Source organism: Carassius auratus, unplaced genomic scaffold, assembly GCF_003368295.1.
Source record: "Carassius auratus strain Wakin unplaced genomic scaffold, ASM336829v1 scaf_tig00216170, whole genome shotgun sequence".
NCBI lineage: Eukaryota > Metazoa > Chordata > Actinopteri > Cypriniformes > Cyprinidae > Carassius > Carassius auratus.
The window spans coordinates 1-23,695 of NW_020528440.1; the positions used below are offsets into that span (position 1 = coordinate 1).

At 36.7% G+C, this 23,695-nt stretch overlaps 4 protein-coding genes across 4 annotated transcripts; all 4 read left to right on the top strand.

Moving 5' to 3' along the window:
* Positions 1-24: 24 nt before the first annotated feature.
* LOC113097293 (serine/threonine-protein kinase pim-3-like) lies at positions 25-2,068 on the top strand. The gene is made up of 6 exons (XM_026262533.1): positions 25-438; positions 595-696; positions 932-969; positions 1,140-1,518; positions 1,627-1,803; positions 1,965-2,068. The coding sequence occupies exons 1-6, from the start codon at positions 156-158 to the stop codon at positions 2,066-2,068; spliced, it is 1,083 nt and encodes a 360-aa protein (XP_026118318.1). The 5' UTR covers positions 25-155.
* On the top strand, positions 2,069-4,249 carry LOC113097294 (serine/threonine-protein kinase pim-3-like). The gene is made up of 6 exons (XM_026262534.1): positions 2,069-2,346; positions 2,649-2,743; positions 2,975-3,022; positions 3,175-3,553; positions 3,696-3,961; positions 4,217-4,249. Exons 1-6 carry the CDS (start codon positions 2,343-2,345, stop codon positions 4,235-4,237), a joined length of 813 nt encoding a protein of 270 aa, XP_026118319.1. The 5' UTR covers positions 2,069-2,342; the 3' UTR covers positions 4,238-4,249.
* Positions 4,250-7,096: 2,847 nt separating this feature from the next.
* Positions 7,097-12,908, top strand: LOC113097296 (uncharacterized). Its single transcript, XM_026262535.1, has 13 exons — positions 7,097-7,361; positions 8,351-9,115; positions 9,272-9,366; positions 9,576-9,623; positions 9,794-10,172; positions 10,281-10,457; positions 10,618-10,706; positions 10,962-10,998; positions 11,306-11,400; positions 11,633-11,680; positions 11,833-12,238; positions 12,354-12,619; positions 12,876-12,908. Exons 1-13 carry the CDS (start codon positions 7,232-7,234, stop codon positions 12,894-12,896), a joined length of 2,556 nt encoding a protein of 851 aa, XP_026118320.1. The 5' UTR covers positions 7,097-7,231; the 3' UTR covers positions 12,897-12,908.
* A 1,126-nt stretch (positions 12,909-14,034) lies between these two features.
* LOC113097297 (uncharacterized) lies at positions 14,035-18,283 on the top strand. Its single transcript, XM_026262536.1, has 6 exons — positions 14,035-14,503; positions 14,636-14,681; positions 14,769-14,897; positions 15,842-15,970; positions 16,841-16,975; positions 17,225-18,283. Exons 2-6 carry the CDS (start codon positions 14,636-14,638, stop codon positions 17,404-17,406), a joined length of 621 nt encoding a protein of 206 aa, XP_026118321.1. The 5' UTR covers positions 14,035-14,503; the 3' UTR covers positions 17,407-18,283.
* Positions 18,284-23,695: the final 5,412 nt, after the last annotated feature.

Below are 23,695 nucleotides of genomic sequence, written 5' to 3' on the forward strand. Positions count from 1 at the left end.
TCAATGGTGATGACGTCTCCCAATGTGCAGACTATGCTCTGTTAGATGACAGAGATGATCTCCCCCAAGCTACAGTCTGTGCCGCGTCCAGCTGTAGTAATGACGTCCCCCAAATTAGGTCCAAATCAAGTGATGACGTCTCTTTTTTCACTGCCATGTCTAGATTAAGTGATGATGTTCCTCCAGTTTCACTTCATGTCACATCTGACTGTAAAGATGACGCCCTCCAAACATCAGTCCGTTGTGAAGCTGACTTGAGTGTCGACGTCCCTCAGTCTCCATTTCACGAAACATTAGACTGTAGAGTCAGTGTCCCCCAAGCTTCAGCCTGTGCAGCGGCCGACTGTAGTGTTGATGCTCCCCAAGATCCAGTTTGTCAGACAGAGGACACTGTCCCACCTCAGTCAAGCCAGATACAAGAGGATGAGACAGCTATTGGTCAGTGTGCTACCAAAACATAATCTAACACACACTTTTATGCTTAAAATTGACCTTAATTACACTTTTTTATTACTAATTTTAATATATTTTAATAATAGATGAAGTGCTGTTGCTATTGCACATTTTATGTTAACATCTTTAATATTTTAACAGTCATCAATTCACGCCGTTATGAAGTCAAAGGTCATCTGGGTGAAGGAGGCTTTGGAACTGTTTCAATGCTGCGGACTCGTTTGGGATTGAATGGGCCTACAGGTATCCATTCGCTTTAATCTCCAACAAATATTTCATCTACGCTAATCAATTTTGGTCCCTGTTATACTTCTCTCGCAAGCACTCTTATCGTATCTTATATTCCACTTCCTTTAACAGCTCCCTGTCTGTCCAGCATCTCTTTACACATGCTCTGCATGCTTAGAATATTAATTTCTGAAAATATCCACGTCCTCACACACATCTCTTTTTGTTTTGTTGATTAGGTGGCAGTAAAATTTTGCCTCCATCTGGGACACGAAACTCATCAGCATTGTAAGTAGTCTGTGCTCTCTCTGTTTCTCCTCTGTTTTTAATTTCCAGCGTCTCATATTAACATTGATCACAGACTCTAAATGATTTTCAGTTGGCAATTTACCATTCTCCGCAGAATGTCCATGACTGTTTTTTCCATCTAAGCATCATAACAACTGTCTTTCTTCTAGGACGGCTATCCTGAACCTCTTCCACTGGAGGTGGCTTTGCAAATTCTTGCAAATAAAGGCCCCAGGGTTCAGGAAATCATCCAGCTTCTGGACTGGCAGGTGGAGCCTGACTATTACTTTATGGTGCTAGAGCGGCCCATGCCCTGTCAGTCCTTGTATGAATATTTAAAGTGCTACGAGGGCACCATTGAAGAGGACGTGGCACGAGTTATAATGCACCAGGCAATATTCGCAGCTCGAACATGCTGCCTGCGTGGAGTGTTTCACCGGGACATTAAGCTGGAAAACCTTCTGATTAACCCGGACACACTCCAAGTCAAATTAATTGACTTTGGCTGCGGTGCGATCCTCACCGACGCGGGTTACACGTCCTTTGCTGGTATGTACGATCCCTCAAACCTGGAAAGTGGGTTGATGCGTTGAGGGCCGTTCTGTATTATTCAATTAAAGATGCTATTTTAATGGAAACAAAATCTCTTTCATCCAGGCACAACAGAGTACTGCCCTCCAGAGTATTACATGACCGACAAGTACCACGGCGAACCAGCGACAGTGTGGTCACTCGGGATCCTCTTGTTTGTGATACTTTTTTATAAATTTCCAAAGAGACGGGACCTGCAGAAGATGAATGGTGAAAGCTGGACCAAAGCTGGCTTTTCGAAAGGTGAGATCTTCACTTAAGCAAAAATGAATATTGTTTCTAAATCTTTAAAGAAACATCTGAGCCTAGTGGCTTTCTGAAGGATGGTGGTTTGGATAATTTGACTGTTGATCAAAGTGAATTTCAAGGTAATAATCAGACGTCTCTCTCTTCGTTCTGCACAGAATGCTGTGATTTTATTCGCTGCTGTCTACAGATCGACCCGAAGCAGCGAATAGAACTGGACATGCTCAGTCTCCACGACTGGTTTTATGGTGAATACATTTAGATGATTTTGAAATAGTTTGTATGAGACTATAGACATTAGCTTTCTCACGCTTCCTTTCAGTACATGCTGTAACTATCATGTAGTCAATCCTCATGCACCGCACAGATGACAAGTTTCAGCGCTGTATATTCAGACCGTCTTCTTTAGTTCTTCTTTAGAATGTTGCCTCTCTTCGTTGTGCATCTGTTTTTTATGTGGTTTTTGTAATGTATTTTGATATTAAACATGATTTTTCTTTCAGATCACAGACAAGGAGAATAACAACAGCACAATTATGGGTCAGTTTTCCATAAGTGACCCACACACACACACACACACACACACAGCCTTTTATCAGCAGTTCAATGGTTTATGCTTTACATTGACTTTAATATGCACTTTCTTTAAGAATAATTTAAAAAAAGGTACACAATTTACACATGAAAAAATATTTTTTCTATAGTTTCCTTAAATAGTCTTCTATACATACATATCCAGTGTTCATATGAATCATAATCATATAGTTGAAATAGTTTTAGATGACGTAAGTGCTGTCTCTGATTGACATTTTATATCAGCGTCTTTATTTATCTGTTAACAGACATCAATTCATGCCGTTATGTGATGGGCGTTCAGCTGGGTGAGGGAGGCTTTGGAACGGTTCATGCAGCCACACGTTTGGAGGATGGCCAACAGGTGTCCATTTTCATTCATATCTTGAATAGAATATCTTTATTGAATTATTCTTGTCCTGTGTTATAGTCGTCTAATGCAAGGACTCTAGTGTATCTTTTATTTACTATTTAGAGCACTTAACTTGTCAGATCTGTTTAGACATGCTCTATCTGTTTATGTAAATTCATGAAAATTATGGAAATTATGTGAAATCTGTTCTGAATTGAATTCTTTTTTTGTTTTGTTGATCAGGTGGCGATTAAATTGGTCTCCAACAGCAAGACGGAGTTCATCAGCATTGTTAGTAGGCTGCGCTCTCTCTGTTTCTCCTCTCAGTCACTGTTTTTAATATTAACATTAATCACAGTGATTTTTCAGCAGGCAATCTGCCGTTCTCAACAGTTTGTCCATGACTTGTTTAAGTCTGACCATCACAACTGTCTCTCTTCTAGGACGGTTATTCAAAGCCTCTTCCTCTGGAGGTCGCTCTGTTACTTCTGACAGACGAAGGCCCTCGGGTTCAGGAAGTCATCCAGCTTCTGGACTGGCGCGTGGAGCCTGACCGCTATATTTTGGTCCTTGAGCGGCCCATGCACTTTGAGGAACTGAATTGGTTTCTCCTGCAGCGAATAGTGACCATTGAAGAGGACGTGGCACGAGTTATAATGCACCAGGCAATATTCGCAGCTCGAACATGCTGCCTGCGTGGAGTGTTTCACCGGGACATTAAGCTGGAAAACCTTCTGATTAACCCGGACACACTCCAAGTCAAATTAATCGACTTTGGCTGCGGTGCGATCCTCACCGACGCGGGTTACACGTCCTTTGCTGGTATGTATGATCCCTCAAACCTGGAAAGTGAGTCTCCAATGGGATCCAGTGTTGTGAATCAAATAGCATCAAATCATTTCTTGCATCATAATGAATATTTAGGTAAAATATTGTGTTGATGGAAACAAAATCTGTTCTCCAGGCACTAGAGAGTACTGCCCTCCTGAGTATCTGACCAACGGCAAGTACCACGGGAAACCAGCTACAGTGTGGTCACTCGGGATCCTCATGTTTGTAATGCTGTGTGGGGATTTTCCAAAAAGACGAGACCTGCGCAAGATCAACAGTAACACCTGGAGCAGAGATGGCTTGTCAAAAGAATGCTGTGATTTTATTCGCTGCTGTCTGCAAATCGATCCAAAGCAGCGGATTGAACTGGAGAAGCTCAGTCTCCACGAATGGTTTACGGTAAATTCATTTTGAGGATTTTGAAGAATTTTTTAATTGTTTTGGTCTGACATTAGCTTTTTTCCCTTTTGCTGCAAGTGTCATATAGTGAGGTGACAAATTTTCGCATTGTATGTTCATCATTTCTGATAGATTTTTACTTATGTTCTTAAATTTCCATTGTTTTTTACTTTAAATATGCTGCCTCTATTTGTTAATTTTTATATTTTGTATAATGTTTTTAAACCTTGAAACTGATTTCTGTTTTTGTTTCAGATTGCAGACAAGAAGAAATGAGGAGAAAAAAAAGAAAATAGTGTAAGTAATGACAGGAATGACTGGAAAATTGAAGGAAGCTCAGCGACAGCCATGAAAGGAAGCCAAATACTGCCTCAAGCCCTCAGAAATTAAATTGCAGAAGTGGAGAAATGTTCTCTGATGAAAATATTCCTGAAAATAAAAATTTTATGTATAAAAAATTTAAAGTTATGAAAAATATACAGCTATTTCTAATACATAATAAAAGATAAATAAATAAAAAGAGGTGTGTACAAATATAAATACATATAACAAGGTGCAAAAAAAATTTAATATAAAAAGGTACACTGCTTTGTTGTATAATTATTTTATTAATAAAAATGTTTTTTTTTGTTATTATTATTTATTCATAACTTACATTAAATAATTATATCAATAAATATTTAAAAAGTTATATAAAATTACATATCTTTTTCTATAACAACAGTTATTAATATGCATAAATATACATGACACTCAAACCAAAAACGATATAAAGCTATAAAAATAATAAATAAAAATAAGAATAAGGTGCATAAAAATGTAAATGAATATAAAAAGGTTTTGTAAATTTTGTTGTAAAATTATATTTATTAATATAGATAGTTTATTATTATTATTCATTCAGAAATATCAATAAATGAATAAATATAAGAAGGTTTATGAAATTAAATGCTTTATGTTTTCTATTACAACGGTGTGTGTGTTTATATATATATAAATATATACATCAATAATATTAAAATAAATTAGTGTTATCATTCATTCATAAATATCATTAAATAAATATATAACTAAACCAAAATAATAATTTAAATTAATAATATATATAAGAAAATATAAAGCTAGTAAAAAATAATAACAAATACATAAATATAAAAAGGTGTATAAAAATATCAATAAATATAAAAAATGAAATTACATTTTTTTATAACAACAGTATATAAAATATATATAATGTGCTTTTCATAGTCAATCATATTAAATACAATCATGTTTTTTTTTTTTTTACCTCATCCATTGGACTGATTTATTAAGCTATTTATTATATAAAATAATATCATAGACTTATGCACTTTCTCTCTGTCTATATTATGAGAACTGGTAAAACAAACAAAAAATATCCACAGACTGGCTGACATGGAGATTGCTAAACTTCATTTAAATGAAACTGATTTGGGGATTTGAACTCTTGATCTGTCAACCGCACACATGAAAGCTTGTGTAGCAGAAGCGTGTACAGCAGTCCGCAATAATATTTTCTCTCTTTTTTTTTTTACGAAAATAAAGAGAATTTTGATAAAATGTCCGGCATCGCAGCCGCTATTACATTTTGAAGTATCAGTACTTTACTGGAGTAGTTTTATTTTGAGTAACTCTTACCTCACTACATTCCAAAGCATAAGATTGTACTTTTTACTTCAATACATTTCATAAAAAATATTGTTACTCCTTATAATACATCACAAGAAGCAAATTATTTATTCGCGAATTGATCCGATTGCACTGATTCAAATAATAAAAAGAACCGGGAAATCTTGTGAGCGCGCGCGCGCGCGCGACTGATGCTGCTAAAAAGTAAGTAACTAACTAATGTCAAATTTAAGGATTAATTATTGTAATCGAAAATCATATTTAGGTCAAAACTGTCAGTTGTTTGTGAACTAAATCTGCTTTAAATGATAATCTAGTTAAACCCACTGAAATGCCTGAATGCTCACTTTCATAGTGAAACTTGCTAATTAGCACATTATTAGGAAAGGCGATTTTCAATGATTCATTTAAATACATAATACTCACTGCTGGAGACTGGATCAAGAAGGATTCGCGCGAACATAAACGCATTTAAGTAGATCAAGGGTGCATTTTTTTCATTTCTCCAAACATAAATGAATCCTCTGCGATTTCAGTCGCTCAGATGTTGGGAGTAAAAGACTACTGCTATGTTCATTATTACATCCAACAACAAAACACTTCAATTTAGGAGTCATGCTCGTCTGCATCTTAGACTGAAGACGGCTCACTCAGGGCAGGTCTGAGGTAAGACAGAAGTACCGTCTGTGCTGAGGCGCTGCTGTCAATCAAATTATCATGGGCGGGGTCACCGACGTGTGACGTTACACGGTCAGACTGCTCGATTTGAGAAGGTAAAACATTTAAAGAGATTACTGAAAAACCACTTGGTGGATTTTATCATTATAGGGTGGTTGTGCTAAGTTTAGGTAATTTTTAGATATACTGTATTTTCCAGACTATAAGTCTTTTTCATAGTTTGGCTGGTCCTGCGACTTATAGGCAGGTGCGACTTATTTAACAAAATTCATTTGGCATGAACCAAGAGAAAATATTATCGTCTACAGCCGCGAGAGGGCGCTCTATGCTGCTCAGTGTAGTCTACAGGAGCACTGAGCAGCATAGAGCGCCCTCTCGCGGCTGTAGACGGTAATGTTTTCTCTTGGTCATTGGTTGTAAATAAACAGCGACTTGTGTGCTGTGTCTGAAATCGCTCAGAGATTTGGCCAGGGGTGTGTTACATCACAGACAAGGTTTGAGAATAAAATATCATTATGAAAATATAATTATAATTAATAAAATAATGTAATTGAAAAAGGAGTACTTTTACTGGAGTATTTTATTCTTCTTAAAGTTATCTCTGTACTATCACCAATGGCTCTCTGCTAGCAGCTTTGGAACGTCAGTTGGTTTGTGATGTCACTGGCTACGCAGAAGCCCCGCCCAACAGCGGAAAACGGACCAATCACCAATGGCGCTCTGAGCAGCTTTGGAACGTCCGTTGGTTTGTGACGTCACAGTCTATGCGGGTATAAAAAGCTCGCTTTGATAAATCAGTTTAATCATTTGTGGGTTATTGCTAGTTGCATAGTCTTCACTTTGCACATCTTGCAGCCAACACTAGTCGTTTTATTATTAGTTGCATTCTAGTATTTTCCTCACATTGCATTTATTCCAGCCAACGCTAGTTACTATTTCAAAATGGTACTCTTAACGTTGCTTGGAATAACTGCTTTAATTCTAAGAGAAAGGAAGAAGGTCAACATCACTCACTCAGGTCAAAAAGAAAATGCAGAGCAGAGTGATGTACCACCTGTGAAGAGTCCTGATGGTAAACGATATGTCCATGATATGAGAATATTCCACTCCTTTTCTTTACTGTAGTCTGCAAACACCTCTGCACTTATTTTGTCTGTATAACTTTATACAACTCAACATGACATGCCAATTATACTAAACAGTTCAGAAACATAAACTCCACACACAATCTGGACGTTGCATACTTTCAAGTTCATGTTATATGTTAAGATTACTTTGCATGGTTTGGATGACCTTATTAATATTCACACACACAAATAATTTAGGAGCTGTAAAGGCACATTAAAAAAAAAAAAATTATGTTGACTGTTTTAAAACATTTCCCTTATTTTAAAATTCAATGCTCATGATGCAGGCAAAACAGATTAAAATAAAAAGCCAGAAATAACACATCTGTGCATGTACACTTAGACCAATTACTGAAAAAGTAGAAATCAAGGCCTCCAAAAAGTTACTTCATAATTTACAACAATCTTAGCAGTTATATGAGTATTTGGGGTGTGACGTGATCACACGAGATAGTGGGAAAATAGTATTTTATTCAACTAAAAAACACAAAATGCAAAATATTTATGTGGATTTTGAAATCAACTTTATGAAACTAAAGTTCTATTTTAATGAATTATATGTAGCAAGAAAGAACATGAAAACTAGATTCTGGATAAATTGAGAATCATGTTTTTTATATATAGGCCTATAAATTGGAGATCATGAATGATTCATTAACATGGACAGCAACAAAACGTGCTTCTCACGCTCCACTGACACTCGCGATGTGAAACAGTCATAACAGAAATAGCTGAAGCGTTGTCTTTCAGGAAAAATATTGCATGGGTGTTTGAATTGAGATCGCCATCTTTAAACGATTAATCTTGCAGCTCTAATGTAAACACTGAAAATTGTTTTGCACATCAGATCTCGTTGCATCCCTAAAATTAATATAATATTTCATAAATGTTCTTTTTATGATTAATATCTTTTGGTTCGTATTCTCCCCTTTAGGCCGAGAACTCGATGACCCAGATACAGTCTGTGCCGTGTCCAGCTGTAATAATGACATCCACCAATCTACAGTCTGTGCACCATCCGACTCTTCTGTTGACTTCTCTCCAGCTTCTTTCAGTGCCACATCCAGCAGTACTGATAATGTCCCCCAAGCTACAGTCTGTGCCGCGTCCGGCTGTAATAGTGACGTCTCCAATGATAATGTCCCCCAATGTGCAGCCTGTGCTCTATTAGACATTAGTGAAGACTTCACCCAAGCTACAGTCTGGTCCGTGTTAGCCAATGGTGATGACGTCTCCCAATGCGCAGACTATGCTCTGTTAGATGACAGAGATGATGTCCCCCAAGCTACAGTCTGTGCCTCATCCAGCTGTAGTAATGACGTCCCCCAAATTAGGTCCAAATCAAGTGATTACGTCTCTTTTTTCACTGCCATGTCTAGATTAAGTGATGATGTTCCTCCAGCTTTATTATCTGTGATGTCCAAAAATAGTAATGACGCCCCTTCAGTTTCACTTCATGTCTCATCTGACTGTAAAGATGACGCCCTTCAAACATCAGTCCGTTGTGAAGCTGACTTGAGTGTCGACGTCCCTCAGTCTCCATTTCACGAAACATTAGACTGTAGAGTCAGTGTCCCCCAAGCTTCAGCCTGTGCAGCGGCCGACTGTAGTGTTGATGCTCCCCAAGATCCAGTTTGTCAGACAGAGGACACTGTCCCACCTCAGTCAAGCCAGATACAAGAGGATGAGACAGCTATTGGTCAGTGTGCTACCAAAACATAATCTAACACACACTTTTATGCTTAAAATTTACCTTAATTACACTTTTTTATTATTAATTTGAATATATTTTAATAATAGATGAAGTGCTGTTGCTATTGCACAGTTTATGTTAACATCTTTAATATTTTAACAGTCATCAATTCACGCCGTTATGAAGTCAAAGGTCATCTGGGTGAAGGAGGCTTTGGAACTGTTTATGCAGCGACTCGTTTGGATGATGGCCTACAGGTATCCATTCGCTTTATTTACAATATTTATCTAGCTAATCATTTTTGTCCTGTTATACTTCTCTCGCAAGCAGTCTTAGTGTATCTTATATTCACTATTTAAAGCTCCTGGTCTGTCAGATCTCTTTACACATGCTCTGCATGCTTAGAATATTAATTTCTGAAAATATCCACGTCCTTACACACATCTCTTTTTGTTTTGTTGATTAGGTGGCAGTAAAATTTGCCTCCATCTGGGACACGAAACTCATCAGCATTGTAAGTAGTCTGTGCTCTCTCTGTTTCTCCTCTGTTTTTAATTTCCAGTGTTTCATATTAACATTGATCACAGACTATAAATGATTTTCAGTTGGCAATTTACCATTCTCCGCCGAATGTCCATGACTGTTTTTTCCATCTAAGCATCATAACAACTGTCTTTCTTCTAGGACGGCTATCCTGAACCTCTTCCACTGGAGGTGGCTTTGCAAATTCTTGCAAATAAAGGCCCCAGGGTTCAGGAAATCATCCAGCTTCTGGACTGGCAGGTGGAGCCTGACTATTACTTTATGGTGCTAGAGCGGCCCATGCCCTGTCAGTCCTTGTATGAATATTTAAAGTGCTACGAGGACACCATTGAAGAGGACGTGGCACGAGTTATAATGCACCAGGCAATATTCGCAGCTCGAACATGCTGCCTGCGTGGAGTGTTTCACCGGGACATTAAGCTGGAAAACCTTCTGATTAACCCGGACACACTCCAAGTCAAATTAATTGACTTTGGCTGCGGTGCGATCCTCACCGACGCGGGTTACACGTCCTTTGCTGGTATGTATGATCCCTCAAACCTGGAAAGTGGGTTGATGCGTTGAGGGCCGTTCTGTATTATTCAATTAAAGATGCTATTTTAATGGAAACAAAATCTCTTTCATCCAGGCACAACAGAGTACTGCCCTCCAGAGTATTACATGACCGACAAGTACCACGGCGAACCAGCGACAGTGTGGTCACTCGGGATCCTCTTGTTTGTGATACTTTTTTATAAATTTCCAAAGAGACGGGACCTGCAGAAGATGAATGGTGAAAGCTGGACCAAAGCTGGCTTTTCGAAAGGTGAGATCTTCACTTCAGCAAAAATGAATATTGTTTCAAATCTTTAAAGAAACATCTGAGCCTAGTGGCTTTCTGAAGGATGGTGGTTTGGATAATTTGACTGTTGATCAAAGTGAATTTCAAGGTAATAATCAGACGTCTCTCTCTTCGTTCTGAACAGAATGCTGTGATTTTATTCGCTGCTGTCTACAGATCGACCCGAAGCAGCGAATAGAACTGGACATGCTCAGTCTCCACGACTGGTTTATGGTGAATACATTTAGATGATTTTGAAATAGTTTGTATGAGACTATAGACATTAGCTTTCTCACGCTTCCTTTCAGTACATGCTGTAACTATCATGTAGTCAATCCTCATGCACCGCACAGATGACAAGTTTCAGCGCTGTATATTCAGACCGTCTTCTTTAGTTCTTCTTTAGAATGTTGCCTCTCTTCGTTGTGCATCTGTTTTTTATGTGGTTTTTGTAATGTATTTTGATATTAAACATGATTTTTCTTTCAGATCACAGACAAGGAGAATAACAACAGCACAATTATGGGTCAGTTTTCCATAAGTGACACACACACACACACACACACACACAGAGTCTTTTATCAGCAGTTCAATGGTTTATGCTTTACATTTACTTTAATATGCACTTTCTTTAAGAATAATTTAAAAAAGGTACACAATTTACACATGAAAAAATATTTTTTCTATAGTTTCTTTAAAAAGTCTTGTATACATACATATCCAGTGTCTAAATTCATATGAATCAGAATCATATTCTTGAAATAGTTTTAGATGACGTAAGTGCTGTCTCTGATTTACATTTTATATCAGCGTCTTTATTTATCTGTTAACAGACATCAATTCATGCCGTTATGTGATGGGCGTTCAGCTGGGTGAGGGAGGCTTTGGAACGGTTCATGCAGCCACACGTTTGGAGGATGGCCAACAGGTGTCCATTTTCATTCATATCTTGAATAGAATATCTTTATTGAATTATTCTTGTCCTGTGTTATAGTCGTCTAATGCAAGGACTCTAGTGTATCTTTTATTTACTATTTAGAGCACTTAACTTGTCAGATCTGTTTAGACATGCTCTATCTGTTTATGTAAATGTCATGAAAATTATCGAAATGATGTGAAATCTGTTCTGAATTGAATTCTTTTTTTGTTTTGTTGATCAGGTGGCGATTAAATTGGTCTCCAACAGCAAGACGGAGTTCATCATCATTGTTAGTAGGCTGCGCTCTCTCTGTTTCTCCTCTCAGTCACTGTTTTTAATATTAACATTAATCACAGTGATTTTTCAGCAGGCAATCTGCCGTTCTCAACAGTTTGTCCATGACTTGTTTAAGTCTGACCATCACAACTGTCTCTCTTCTAGGACGGTTATTCAAAGCCTCTTCCTCTGGAGGTCGCTCTGTTACTTCTGACAGACGAAGGCCCTCGGGTTCAGGAAGTCATCCAGCTTCTGGACTGGCGCGTGGAGCCTGACCGCTATATTTTGGTCCTTGAGCGGCCCATGCACTTTGAGGAACTGAATTGGTTTCTCCTGCAGCGAATAGTGACCATTGAAGAGGACGTGGCACGAGTTATAATGCACCAGGCAATATTCGCAGCTCGAACATGCTGCCTGCGTGGAGTGTTTCACCGGGACATTAAGCTGGAAAACCTTCTGATTAACCCGGACACACTCCAAGTCAAATTAATCGACTTTGGCTGCGGTGCGATCCTCACCGACGCGGGTTACACGTCCTTTGCTGGTATGTATGATCCCTCAAACCTGGAAAGTGAGTCTCCAATGGGATCCACTGTTGTGAATCAAATAGCATCAAATCATTTCTTGCATCATAATGAATATTTAGGTAAAATATTGTGTTGATGGAAACAAAATCTGTTCTCCAGGCACTAGAGAGTACTGCCCTCCTGAGTATCTGACCACCGGCAAGTACCACGGGAAACCAGCTACAGTGTGGTCACTCGGGATCCTCATGTTTGTAATGCTGTGTGGGGATTTTCCAAAAAGACGAGACCTGCGCAAGATCAACAGTAACACCTGGAGCAGAGATGGCTTGTCAAAAGAATGCTGTGATTTTATTCGCTGCTGTCTGCAAATCGATCCAAAGCAGCGGATTGAACTGGAGAAGCTCAGTCTCCACGAATGGTTTACGGTAAATTCATTTTGATGATTTTGAAGAATTTTTGAATTGTTTTGAATTGGTCTGACAGTAGCCTTTTTCCCTTTTGCTGCAAGTGTTCTATAGTGAGGTGACAAATTTTCGCATTGTATGTTCATTATTTCTGATAGATTTTTACTTATGTTCTTAAATTTTCATTTTTACTTTAAATATGCTGCCCCTATTTTTTAATTTTTATATTTTGTATAATGTTTTTAAACCTTGAAACTGATTTCTGTTTTTGTTTCAGATTGCAGACAAGAAGAAATGAGGAGGAAAAAAAGAAAATAGTGTAAGTAATGACAGGAAAATTGAAGGAAGCTCAGCGACAGCCATGAAAGGAAGCCAAATACTGCCTCAAGCCCTCAGAAATTAAATTGCAGAAGTGGAGAAATGTAGTCTGATTAAAGAATTTTATATATATATATATATATATATATATATATATATATATATATATATATATACATATATATATATATATATAATATATAAAAAATAAAAAGTTATCAAAAATATATAGCTATTCTTAAACATAATAATAAATAAATAAATATATACAGGTTTTCTATAACAACAGTTTATAAATAACCAATAAATAAATAAAAAATAAAAGGTGTATAAAATATAAATCAATAATTAATAGGTGTAAAATGTTAAAAAAAAATATTATTATTATTAACTAATTCATAAATATGATCACATGATTATCGCTGCTCTGACTGCTGCTTCCTGACACGCTGATCGGCAGACTCGCGCTGTTTAGATTGAATGGCCGTAGGAAGAGTTTAGCTCGTCAGCCAGAGATGGATCTGCTCTCACCTCTGCAGAAGATTTATTTTCAATTCATTTCCAAATTTATTTTATTTCCAAAAGGTACAGATGGTCCTTAGTCCTTGCCACATACGTCGGGATTCATTGAGCTGGAAATGAGAATCTATTCGTTGCCTGTATCACTGTTTGGCGGTTCTTACTGCGCGTTAGCTTCTGTAAAAGAGGCCACTGTAGAAAGCACGCTTTCCATGAGCACGCTTGCACGCATCCCTCCATGTGACCATCTTGTGTAGCACCTCTGCAGCCGCAGAAACGGATTGGCAGGTGTTAGACATGAGTCATTCTTTCTTTAAAACCACAAGCTATCGCAGTGTTGACTGTAAGCTAGTCCATTAAGCGCATCCTTAGCATGTTGTAGTCATGAGTATCTGAACCTTCAAAGAACCTGTTGCACGGATCGATGCATCTCCTGTAGTTCCTCGTGTCCGCTTGAGAGGAGTAAACTGCTCTTTCAGAAATAGCTGAGAACACATAAAAAATGCTTTCCTGTGGGCAACAGATAATCCCGTTTTGAAGGACATTAAATCTGATGAATTTGCATGTAGCACACCGGTATGAGCAAACATGACGTATTCTCAGGGCGGTGCCACGTGCTATTGGCCAATGAATTGGCATGATGGTATAAAGGCTTCAAACATTCGGCACACCAAAGGTGTTCCCATAGTGCTGACGCTATCGCAGTAAACCTAAGAAAAGGAACCTTTTATTATAACTGAGATTTTCTTACTCTGCTGTAAAACAGCCTTGTCCACTAAGCTGGTTTACGTTGGTCAGGTGGTCTGGTTTTATGGTTTTAAAGAAGTTTTAGCCACATTTTCTGCTGTCCAACCAACTCAAACCAGCAAACCAAGTCAAGATGGTTCTCAGCAGGTTGTTTATAGTCTAAATGGTAACAAATATAATTGGACACTAGTAACTCATCTACTATAACTTAATGAAAACACTTGTGATTTATTATTGAATAAATTCTTGTGGTTTGAATGTGAAAGTTCAGTGATCTTGTGGCATGATGCCGCATTTGCTCCCTGCAGAAGAGTTGTAGAGGTGAGTATATGTAAAAAGGCAAGCATCATTGTCTTGTTTTTGATGTGGGCTACTGGTGTGCAAAACCCTCCCATTTTTGAGCAGACATAAGATGAATTAAACATTGCATTCTCATTCTTGTTCCATCACAAGATGTATCTGCGAGTCTCCATTTTTCTTTTCATTCTTCTCACTGGAGGTACAGAAAATATGCAGCATATTTAATATATTTTAGGTTGTAAATACAGATGTCACTGAATGCCTCTCTCTGTCTTTGTCATTTAAGGATTCGGTCTAGTCTGTTATGATTGCCAGGGCCCAAAAGGAATTACTTGTGAAAAAAATACGACATGTGATGATGAACAAAGCATGTGTATAACTAAAAGAATAATAGAATATAGCAGCTCAGAATATGGTAAGTGCATATCTATCTTTTTTTTATTTACTGGTATTGCTAGAGTGTCACTTAAGACATGACTCAAAGTATCATACAGTTGTTGTTTTTATATATATATATATATATATATATATATATATATATATATATATATATATATATTTATTTTTTACCAAGTGAAATTGTAACCTTTTTTCTTGTCATTATTAATACCAACTAGAAACTAGTATTTTCGTAATAATAAGATGTATACCATTGGAAGTTTTCTAAGGGATAGCATTACATACCAGACAACATTAACTTCCTCAAACGATTTCACATCTTTGAGCCTTATAAGAGGTATAGTAGTGGTACTTAAACTGGAAATGTTTCAATCAATCAATCAATCACCTTTATTTATATAGTGCTTTAAACAAAATACATTGCGTCAAAGCACTGAACAACATTCATTTGGAAAACAGTGTGTCAGTAGTGCAAAATGATAGTTAAAGGCAGTTCATCATTGAATTCAGTTATGTCATCTCTGTTCAGTTTAAATAGTGTCTGTGCATTTATTTGCAATCAAGTCAATGAAAACACTGCTTTGGTTTGAAAAGTATATTAATATACTTCTATAATTGACTACAGTCCATTTATGCATGTCATGATATCATGATGAAAAGGATTTATGATTCTTTGAATGTTCAACAATATCTATTAAGTTTGAGTATTGAAGAGTGATCTTCACATATTATTGAACACACACACACCGTGAACACACACCCGGAGCAGTGAGCAGCCAAATTGCTGCAGCAACTGGGAAGCAGTTGGGGGTTCTGTGCTTTGCCTTCACCTCATTCATGGTATTGAGGGTGGAAGAGAGAGCTGGTTATTAACTGACTTCAGGATATTTAGCATTTTATGCATTACAAACAAGAGCTGCTCGTTTGCTGCCATTGCATTGATTCATATTTTTGTTTAAGGTGACAAAGTGGAAGAGACCATAGAGAGAAGTTGTGCCACAACATATGACTGTGAAATCTGGTACATTACAACAGGCAATTCTTTCCAGTGCTGCGACACCGACTTGTGCAATGAACAAGATGACATAGGTATTATCCTGCATTTGCATTTGCATTGCATTAACTAATGACCAATGACCAAGTTAGAGGTACAATTAAGGCATAAGCTAAAGTATGTTCTGCATCACTAGACCATGATTTATTTTAAATATTACTAATGCATAAAGGACAACAGCATGAAAACATTTACAAATATGGTAAAGACTATAATGAATACTAATTTTTAGTTTTTTTGGAAAGTGTTTTAGTTGGACAGGAAAACATTCAGTAATGTTTTTATAACTTAAAGGATTAGTTCACACAAAAATGAAAATTAGCCTGTTTTACTCACCCTCAAAGCATCCTAGATGTATTTGACTTTCTTCTTTCAGAAGAATCCAATCTGAGTTATATTAAAAATGGTCCTGGCTTTTTAAAGTCTTTTAATGGAAATCCATTCGAAATGCATGTATATACCAAATTGAAACAAGTAAATACATCTTGTCTAACTTGGCTAAAACTAACTTTAATATCTAGGAGAGCTCCTCTCTCTTGCTCGATTTCAGGGATATTGCATATTACTGGGTGTTAGGAAGCAGTTTAAGAATGAGGGAGACTCCCGGACCTTCTGGGAGAGGTGGGATAATTTGGCACTATTTCTAGGTGATCAATTAAATAAGCATTGCAAAAAATATTTGTATTGATTTTGCATTGGTTAGATTTAATTGTTTCCTTTAAAACTAGATGCTCTTTGGAAAAAAACATTAAATCTCCAAATTTAAGATATTTTAAGATATTTTTAAAGCCTTTGTGAAATCTGAATGCTAATAATGTTGTTTGATTATATGATTTTATGTTATAAAATTTATAAAATAAAAATGAAAGAATTTTTGAATTGAAAATTAATTTTTCCCTTTACAGATTTCTCATACTCTTATTATGATAATGTTGCTTATTATGATCATGATGAGAAGAAATGTTTCACTTGTGATGAGGAGGACTGCTCAGACATACAGAGTTGTGTGGAGGATGAAGACTACTGCTTTACTGCAAAGGGTGAGAAAAGCAATAGAAGAAAATTAAAATAAATGTTTTGACATTACAAATTTTCCCTTGTCAATGCACCTTTGTACTTTTGTATTACCATAAAAGCATGAAGTAGAAATCAGAGGTATTATTTCTTATTTCTTTTTATTCATTTATAACAAAGAGAATTCCCTAATGACAGAGCCAGTGTAGACTGTTTTTGCCGTGTCTCCTCTGCTTGTTTTTATTTATTTCATCTGTTTTCTTTCTTTTCTCTAGGAAATCAACCAAACACTGTAAAAGGATGTGCCTCCAAATACATCTGTGATTGTCCGCTAAAATGGCTAGGACCTGGCTATATCACATGTTGTGAGGGTAACCTGTTTAACGGCACTCAGAGCGTCACTCAGAGCTTCATGTTCCTCTGCTATTCTCTGCTCTCCTTCATCCTGCTGCACTGAATCCAGCAGCAAAGACCCTCCACATCAGCCAGAATGTAATGAATGACTGTGTGTCAATCAAAATAAAGCATTCATTTTCTAAGATCAGTTGGTTATCTTTTAGTCCATGATGTAAGAACGTCAAAAATACATTGGGGTCTAAACCACACATTGAAAATGCAGAATAATAATAAAAAAATAAAAATAGACTTTTGGACCATGCATATTGAAATTGTCATATGTCATTTGCATATATCCAGACATGATATTCAGTTATTGGAGTGCAGTAAATATTTGATTATGTAATTATATAAAAAAGTTATTTTTTCAAATGTTTGAAATACAACATTAAAATAATCCTAACACATTTAGCAGTTGCCAAGTTGCCCTTGTGCAGACACTTACAAGAAACCAAGTTTGTTTTTCCAACACAGTGAAACCCACAAAACCACTGACAAACATTAACATTATGATAACTTAACTTAGGCACACTGCAGTATATACTGAGATAATGATGATTATTAACCCTAATCAAAGCATTAAACCAAAACTTCTCATAATTTTTTTTGCATTTTTCCTTTTTTAGTAAAAGTTGGTTTAGTATGTTTATTAGGTCATTTGAGTTAGGGAGGCAATGTCATGTCTTCATAATGTAGCAAAAAATGAATACGCCTACATTAAGAAACATTTTTGGTGGCATAAGTAGGTCAAAGCAGTGCAGATTTCACACATATGCATCTGCATTGGCCTAAACACACAGGTGCTTTTATGTAGTTGGACTTTCCACTGACTTCTTCTGAGCCTAAATTTAGTCATCCTCTTCTCCTAAAGCTTTAACGTTACAACCACCAAACTCGGGTCAGACCTTCAGACTGGTCTGACGTTGGTTGTTATATCTTTTCTACGGTTTCTAAAAACAAGACATTCAAAATCACCCAAAATCCCTTAGACTTTCATTGAGAGGGTGACAACTTTTATGCAATGAGACTTATAGTGTTTTAAGCTGTCTATTACTATAGAAAAACTTAATAACTCCCTACTGAAAAAAAAGATAAAACCAGCCTAAATTGTTGGCTGCTTTGACTGTTCTTAGCTGGTTAAGTTGAGAGATCTGCCTAAAGACCAAGCTAGCTTAAACCAGCTGAGGCTAGCTTAGGCTTGTTTTAGCTGGTCTTATATGTTTTTTTCTTTGCTAAATCAGCAGGTTTTTTTTTTTTTTTTTTGTTAAATCAGCAGGGTTTTAGCTGGTTTTCAGCTGGTTTTTTAGTAGTTGTTCTTGCTACAGCTGGTTTTAGCTATTTTTGCCAATTGAATTTGTTTTAGCTGGGTTTTTAGCCAAGGAACCGCATAGCAACACCTTAGCAAAAACCTCTAGTACCCTAGCAACTGCATAGCAACACTTTAAAACATGCTAGCAATATGTTATTTTATTCTACACACATGCTAGTTTCACGTTAAATAATGTTAGCAATGTGCTAATTCATGTTAAATCATGCTAACAACATCCTACTTTATGTAACAACATGCTAAATAATTTAGCATCATGTGAAATCATGTTAAAATGTTAATTCATGCTAATTTATGCCAACAACAAGCTAAATCATTGTAGCATCATGCAAATTCATGTTCATTCATTTTAGTAACATGCTAATCGTTAAAAACATGATAATTAATTTTAGACACAATAATCATGTTAGCAAAATTATGCTAATAAAATGCTAAAAACATAATATTAGCATGTTTCCAATGTGTTAAAGATGCCATATGATGCTGCTAAAAAGAACCAAATTTTGGTTTATTTGGTGTAATGAAATGTATTTATGTGGTTTAAGGTGAAAAAAATATTTGGGTTAATCTGTTCTGGAACTGTGTTGAAAATACAACTTAACCACCTATTTCTAGTTGTGTCCTGTTTTGCAAGGCCGGACAAAATAGTTTCACTTTCACAACGAGGGAGTTGGACCCTGGGCTGGACTGTGCTTCGTCCACAGTGAACTCCACAGCGTGAAGTAGATGTAATTCCTCAGCTGTATTTTCCTGAACCAAGAGCTTAACACTCCAAAGAGAAAGAAAATTTTAAATTGCATCATATGATCGCTTCAAATCATGTTATCAACGTGTTAAATCATGTTTGCAATGTCCTAAATCATACTAGCAACATACTAATCATGCTATCAATATGATAGCAACATAGTACTCATGCTAAAAAAAAGCTAAATCATATTAGCAGTGTGGTAAAAAATGCTGGCACTGTGTTAAATCATGTTAACAACACCTTAAATGATGCTAACCGCACATTAGCAAAGTGCTAAATCTTGACAGCAACATGTTAAATCATGTTAACAACGTGCTAATCATGTTAACAACATGCTCAATCATGCTAGCAACATGTTAAATCATGCTAGCAATGTGCAAAATCATAATAACAGCATGCCATCAATGTGCAAAGTCCTCTATCTATCTATCTATCTATCTATCTATCTATCTATCTATCTATCTATCTATCTATCTATCTATCTATCTATCTATCTATCTATCTATCTATCTATCTATCTATATGTCTGTCTGTCTGATAGACTGCATTGCCTTTAAAAAAATCAAACGTTAAACTTAAAAACTTAAGGCATTAAAACTTTTTTGGCCTGGCTTTTTCAAGCCACCTTTAAAGTTTGTCATCAAACACCGCAGAACTGGCCAAAAAAATCACAGCAGCCTTTACTTCCTCCGCAAACTGAGAAGAGCCAGAGCCCCGCCCCCCATCATGTACACCTTCTACAGAGGCACCATCGAGAGCATCCTGACGGGCTGCTTCTCTGTGTGGTATGGTGCCTGCAATGCGTCCTGCCGGAAGACTCTGCAACACATAGTGAGAGCAGCTGAGAAGATTATTGGTGTTTCTCTCTCGTCCCTCCAGGACATTTATGCAACCTGTCTCACCCGTAAAGCCCTCTGCATTTCAGGCGATCCCACACACCCATCACACAGCTTCTTCAGTCTGCTGTCATCAGGGAGGAGACTGTGAAGTCTCCAGGCCAGGACCAGCAAACTGAAGGACACCTTCATCCATCAGGCTGTCAGGAAGCTGAACTCGCTCCTGAACTTGCCCCCCCCCCTTCCCTCTTCTGTCCCAGGCACCACAGAACTATGACCCCACCCCCCAAGATCCTACTTTCTGTTTGTTCACTTCACTGGTTTGCACTCTATCTGCCATGTGCCTTGTGCTGCTTTATTTAACTTTATTTTTTTTATTATTATGTCTTTTTACATTCCCTAATTGTATAGTTGTATCTTATATTTTTTATTTGATTTAGATTTTTAGGCTCTACTGTTACTGTTATCTGTATGCACCGATGGTTGGAGAGTAACGCAATTTCGATTCTCTGTATGTATGTACTGTACATAAAGTACAGACATAAAGTCTGCATCTTCTCAAATTGACCTTTCATTACTGTTGCTATGTCCGACAATCAATGGCATGGCTCTCATTGTGAAATTCATTAAATTCAAAAAATGTGAAAAATAAATTGTGGAGCAGAGAGGACACTGACAATGTGCCGACAGACAAGACAGAGCAGGTTACTTTTGGTATGAAACAAAGTCTGGGGTGGCACAGAAATCTTCATTATTTCAATATACAAATGTATATTGGACTGTTTGAGTGCCTAAAATCTTATTTTAATTGAGATAATACTGTGAAAAAAAAGACAATTTCTGTATTATTCCTTCACTATAGCTTTATTGCTCAGTCCGCTTGGTTCTGGTTCTCAACACCCCTAAAAGCTCCATCATACTCAGGAGACATTCAGATAATTACATATTTTAAAGTTTAGTCAACCTTCACTGAATGTTATATAATCAATGAACTCTGAAAAGTAAACAGTGAATGTTTAACATTATATTAGTTGTCAAAATAAATGAATTGCAACAGTTCTACCTAAATTTAAATAAAAAAACTGTTCTCTTTTAAATTCCTAATGTTCAAGAATGTGGAAAAGGGAGGAAGACAGTAACACATAAATGCCAGAATGTATGTTAAGTTATGCATTTAAATATGGCTTCATTTAGAAAAAAATATAAAACATATTTCCATCGTTTTCTTTGAAGAAAAGCATCCTTTGCCATTAAAATTCCTCTGATTCAGTATTAAGTGTCTCTTGTCAGCAGATGGCAGTAGATGGCCTAGTTACAAAAAAAAAGACATTTTTACAGTTGCTGCTAATATCAGAATCAGAACAGTAACAAGAATGAGATTCCACAGTACATCAGAACTATAACATCAATAAGACTATTTAAAATAACATTTGCTCGCCATCTAATGGCTGTGACCACTGAGATGGCCTTATGGCCTCCCCCTGATGCTCAGTCTCTTGGTCTGTGTGTTTGTTGCTGTCTTGTCTAGGAGTTTTGTTTTTGTATGTGGTATTTATGTTCTGCAGAGCAGGAACCTGCTGAAAATCAGTTTTATACTGAGCCAGGCCCGATTGTCTTTAATCTTTTCCTGTATAAAAATAAAAAATCAAAAAATCAAGACACAGCTATTTGTGTGTACGTGTATGTTATGTACAAACATGAAAATTAGATGAGATATATTCAAAATGAAACAGACGCATTTACTTTTTTTATGTTCCCATTATCCATCCTTTCTTTTTCTTTTTTGTTTTACTGCTATTGATCTTCAATTAAAAATGCAATAAATGAGTTATATTCACATATTAGTTTTTTTTTTTAAAAATCTGCATTAAAATGTGATCAATGATAAACTCACTATAAATGAGTTTAAAGTTTATTCAGAATTAAAAGAAAAAAAAATATTTATATATATATATATTCTATTAAATTTAATTAAATGTCACTAGGTTTGTACAACTAAATTCAACAGACAATGTCTTATTAATGGATTATTAAAAAATTATTCCAATCCATGCATAATTCGACACAGGGGTGGTTCTAGGGTGAGTGGAGATCCGGGGCTTAGCCCAGACAAATCCATGTATGTGACTTTTTATTTTAATAAATCAGAAGATTTACCTTATTTAAAATATACAAAAGCAATAAAAACAAAAACAAATTTAAAACATTTTATTTAAAGTATTGAGGAAAATACATTTGCTTTTTGCAAACAAAAATTAAGAATTGCAATTGAATTGAATTAAGTTTGAGCTTGCAATACCATTTTCGCTTGCGCTTCACTTTTCTGCACGTCTCTCTTTTGTGACGTGGGGGCGGAAGTCAATGGACGGGGGCGTGTACAACATGCCTCAATTGAGGTGACGTCATCGGCCGAGCTGCAGCTCTCTGATCCAGGTCCTGTCATGATGAGCAGAGACTGTCCCAGTGGATCGTTTATTTTTATTCAGTAGCATTAAAACATGATTGTTTTCGTTTTATTTACTTTATTAACAAATGTATGTGTATTAGCAGCGTTTGCTCAAGTTAAAGAAGTTGTTAACATGAACATCTACTGTTTATTTCTCTCCATGTGCACACTTTTATAGCATTATGTGTATTGGGATCGCAAATCATTTGAGTCAGTTCGGGAGTTCGTAGCGGGATCGCGAATCATTTGAGTCAGTTCGGGAGTTCGGAGCGGGATCGCGAATCATTTGAGTCAATTTCGGGATTGCGAATCATTTGAATCAGTTCGGGAGTTCGTAGCGGGATCGCGAATCATTTGAGTCAATTTGGGGATCGCTAATCATATGAAAAGTTCGGGAGTTCGTAGCGGGATCGCGAATCACTTGAGTCCAGTTCGGGAGTTCGTAGCGGGTTCGCGAATAATTTGAGTCAATTTGGGGATCGCGAATCATTTGAGTCAGTTCGGGAGTTCGTAGCGGGATCGCGAATCATTTGAGTCAATTTTGGGGATCGCGAATCATTTGAATCAGTTCGGGAGTTCGTAGCGGGTTTCGCGAATCATTTGAGTCAATTTGGGGATCGCGAATTATTTGAATCATTTCGGGAGTTCGTAGAGGAATCGCGAATCATTTGAGTCAGTTTGAGGATCGCCAATAATTTGAATCAGCTCGTGAGTTCGTAGCGGTTCGCAAATCATTTGAGTCAGTTTGGGGTTCGCAAATCATAGCTGTATATGGATAGGCATTTTTAACTAATTTAGTAGCTAGTTATGATTACGTTTTCCACGCTTGTTTAGGTGTGAAATATGAACTGGTATTTTTTGTTTTAATGATGTGCCTTTTAACAGTATCAAGTATATTCAAAAACTAAACAAATCGTGCCTAAAAAGTGCATGCATCTTGGCTAATGTGAAGTTACATGATGAAGTCATACTAGTGCGCGTGTGCATTTTGAG

Bases quoted from the DNA above. Each gene is read 5' to 3' on its own strand.
- LOC113097293 (XM_026262533.1), top strand. From the start codon at position 156: ATGTCTAGATTAAGTGATGATGTTCCTCCAGTTTCACTTCATGTCACA. The intron at 439-594 runs GTCAGTGTGCTA...ATATTTTAACAG, and splicing joins AGAGGATGAGACAGCTATTG to TCATCAATTCACGCCGTTAT. The intron at 970-1,139 runs GTAAGTAGTCTG...TCTTTCTTCTAG, and splicing joins ACACGAAACTCATCAGCATT to GACGGCTATCCTGAACCTCT.
- LOC113097294 (XM_026262534.1), top strand. The intron at 3,023-3,174 runs GTTAGTAGGCTG...TCTCTCTTCTAG, and splicing joins AGACGGAGTTCATCAGCATT to GACGGTTATTCAAAGCCTCT. The intron at 3,962-4,216 runs GTAAATTCATTT...TTTTTGTTTCAG, and splicing joins GTCTCCACGAATGGTTTACG to ATTGCAGACAAGAAGAAATG.
- LOC113097296 (XM_026262535.1), top strand. From the start codon at position 7,232: ATGGTACTCTTAACGTTGCTTGGAATAACTGCTTTAATTCTAAGAGAA. The intron at 9,624-9,793 runs GTAAGTAGTCTG...TCTTTCTTCTAG, and splicing joins ACACGAAACTCATCAGCATT to GACGGCTATCCTGAACCTCT. The intron at 11,681-11,832 runs GTTAGTAGGCTG...TCTCTCTTCTAG, and splicing joins AGACGGAGTTCATCATCATT to GACGGTTATTCAAAGCCTCT.
- LOC113097297 (XM_026262536.1), top strand. From the start codon at position 14,636: ATGTATCTGCGAGTCTCCATTTTTCTTTTCATTCTTCTCACTGGAG. The intron at 14,682-14,768 runs GTACAGAAAATA...TTGTCATTTAAG, and splicing joins TTTCATTCTTCTCACTGGAG to GATTCGGTCTAGTCTGTTAT. The intron at 14,898-15,841 runs GTAAGTGCATAT...TTTTTGTTTAAG, and splicing joins ATATAGCAGCTCAGAATATG to GTGACAAAGTGGAAGAGACC.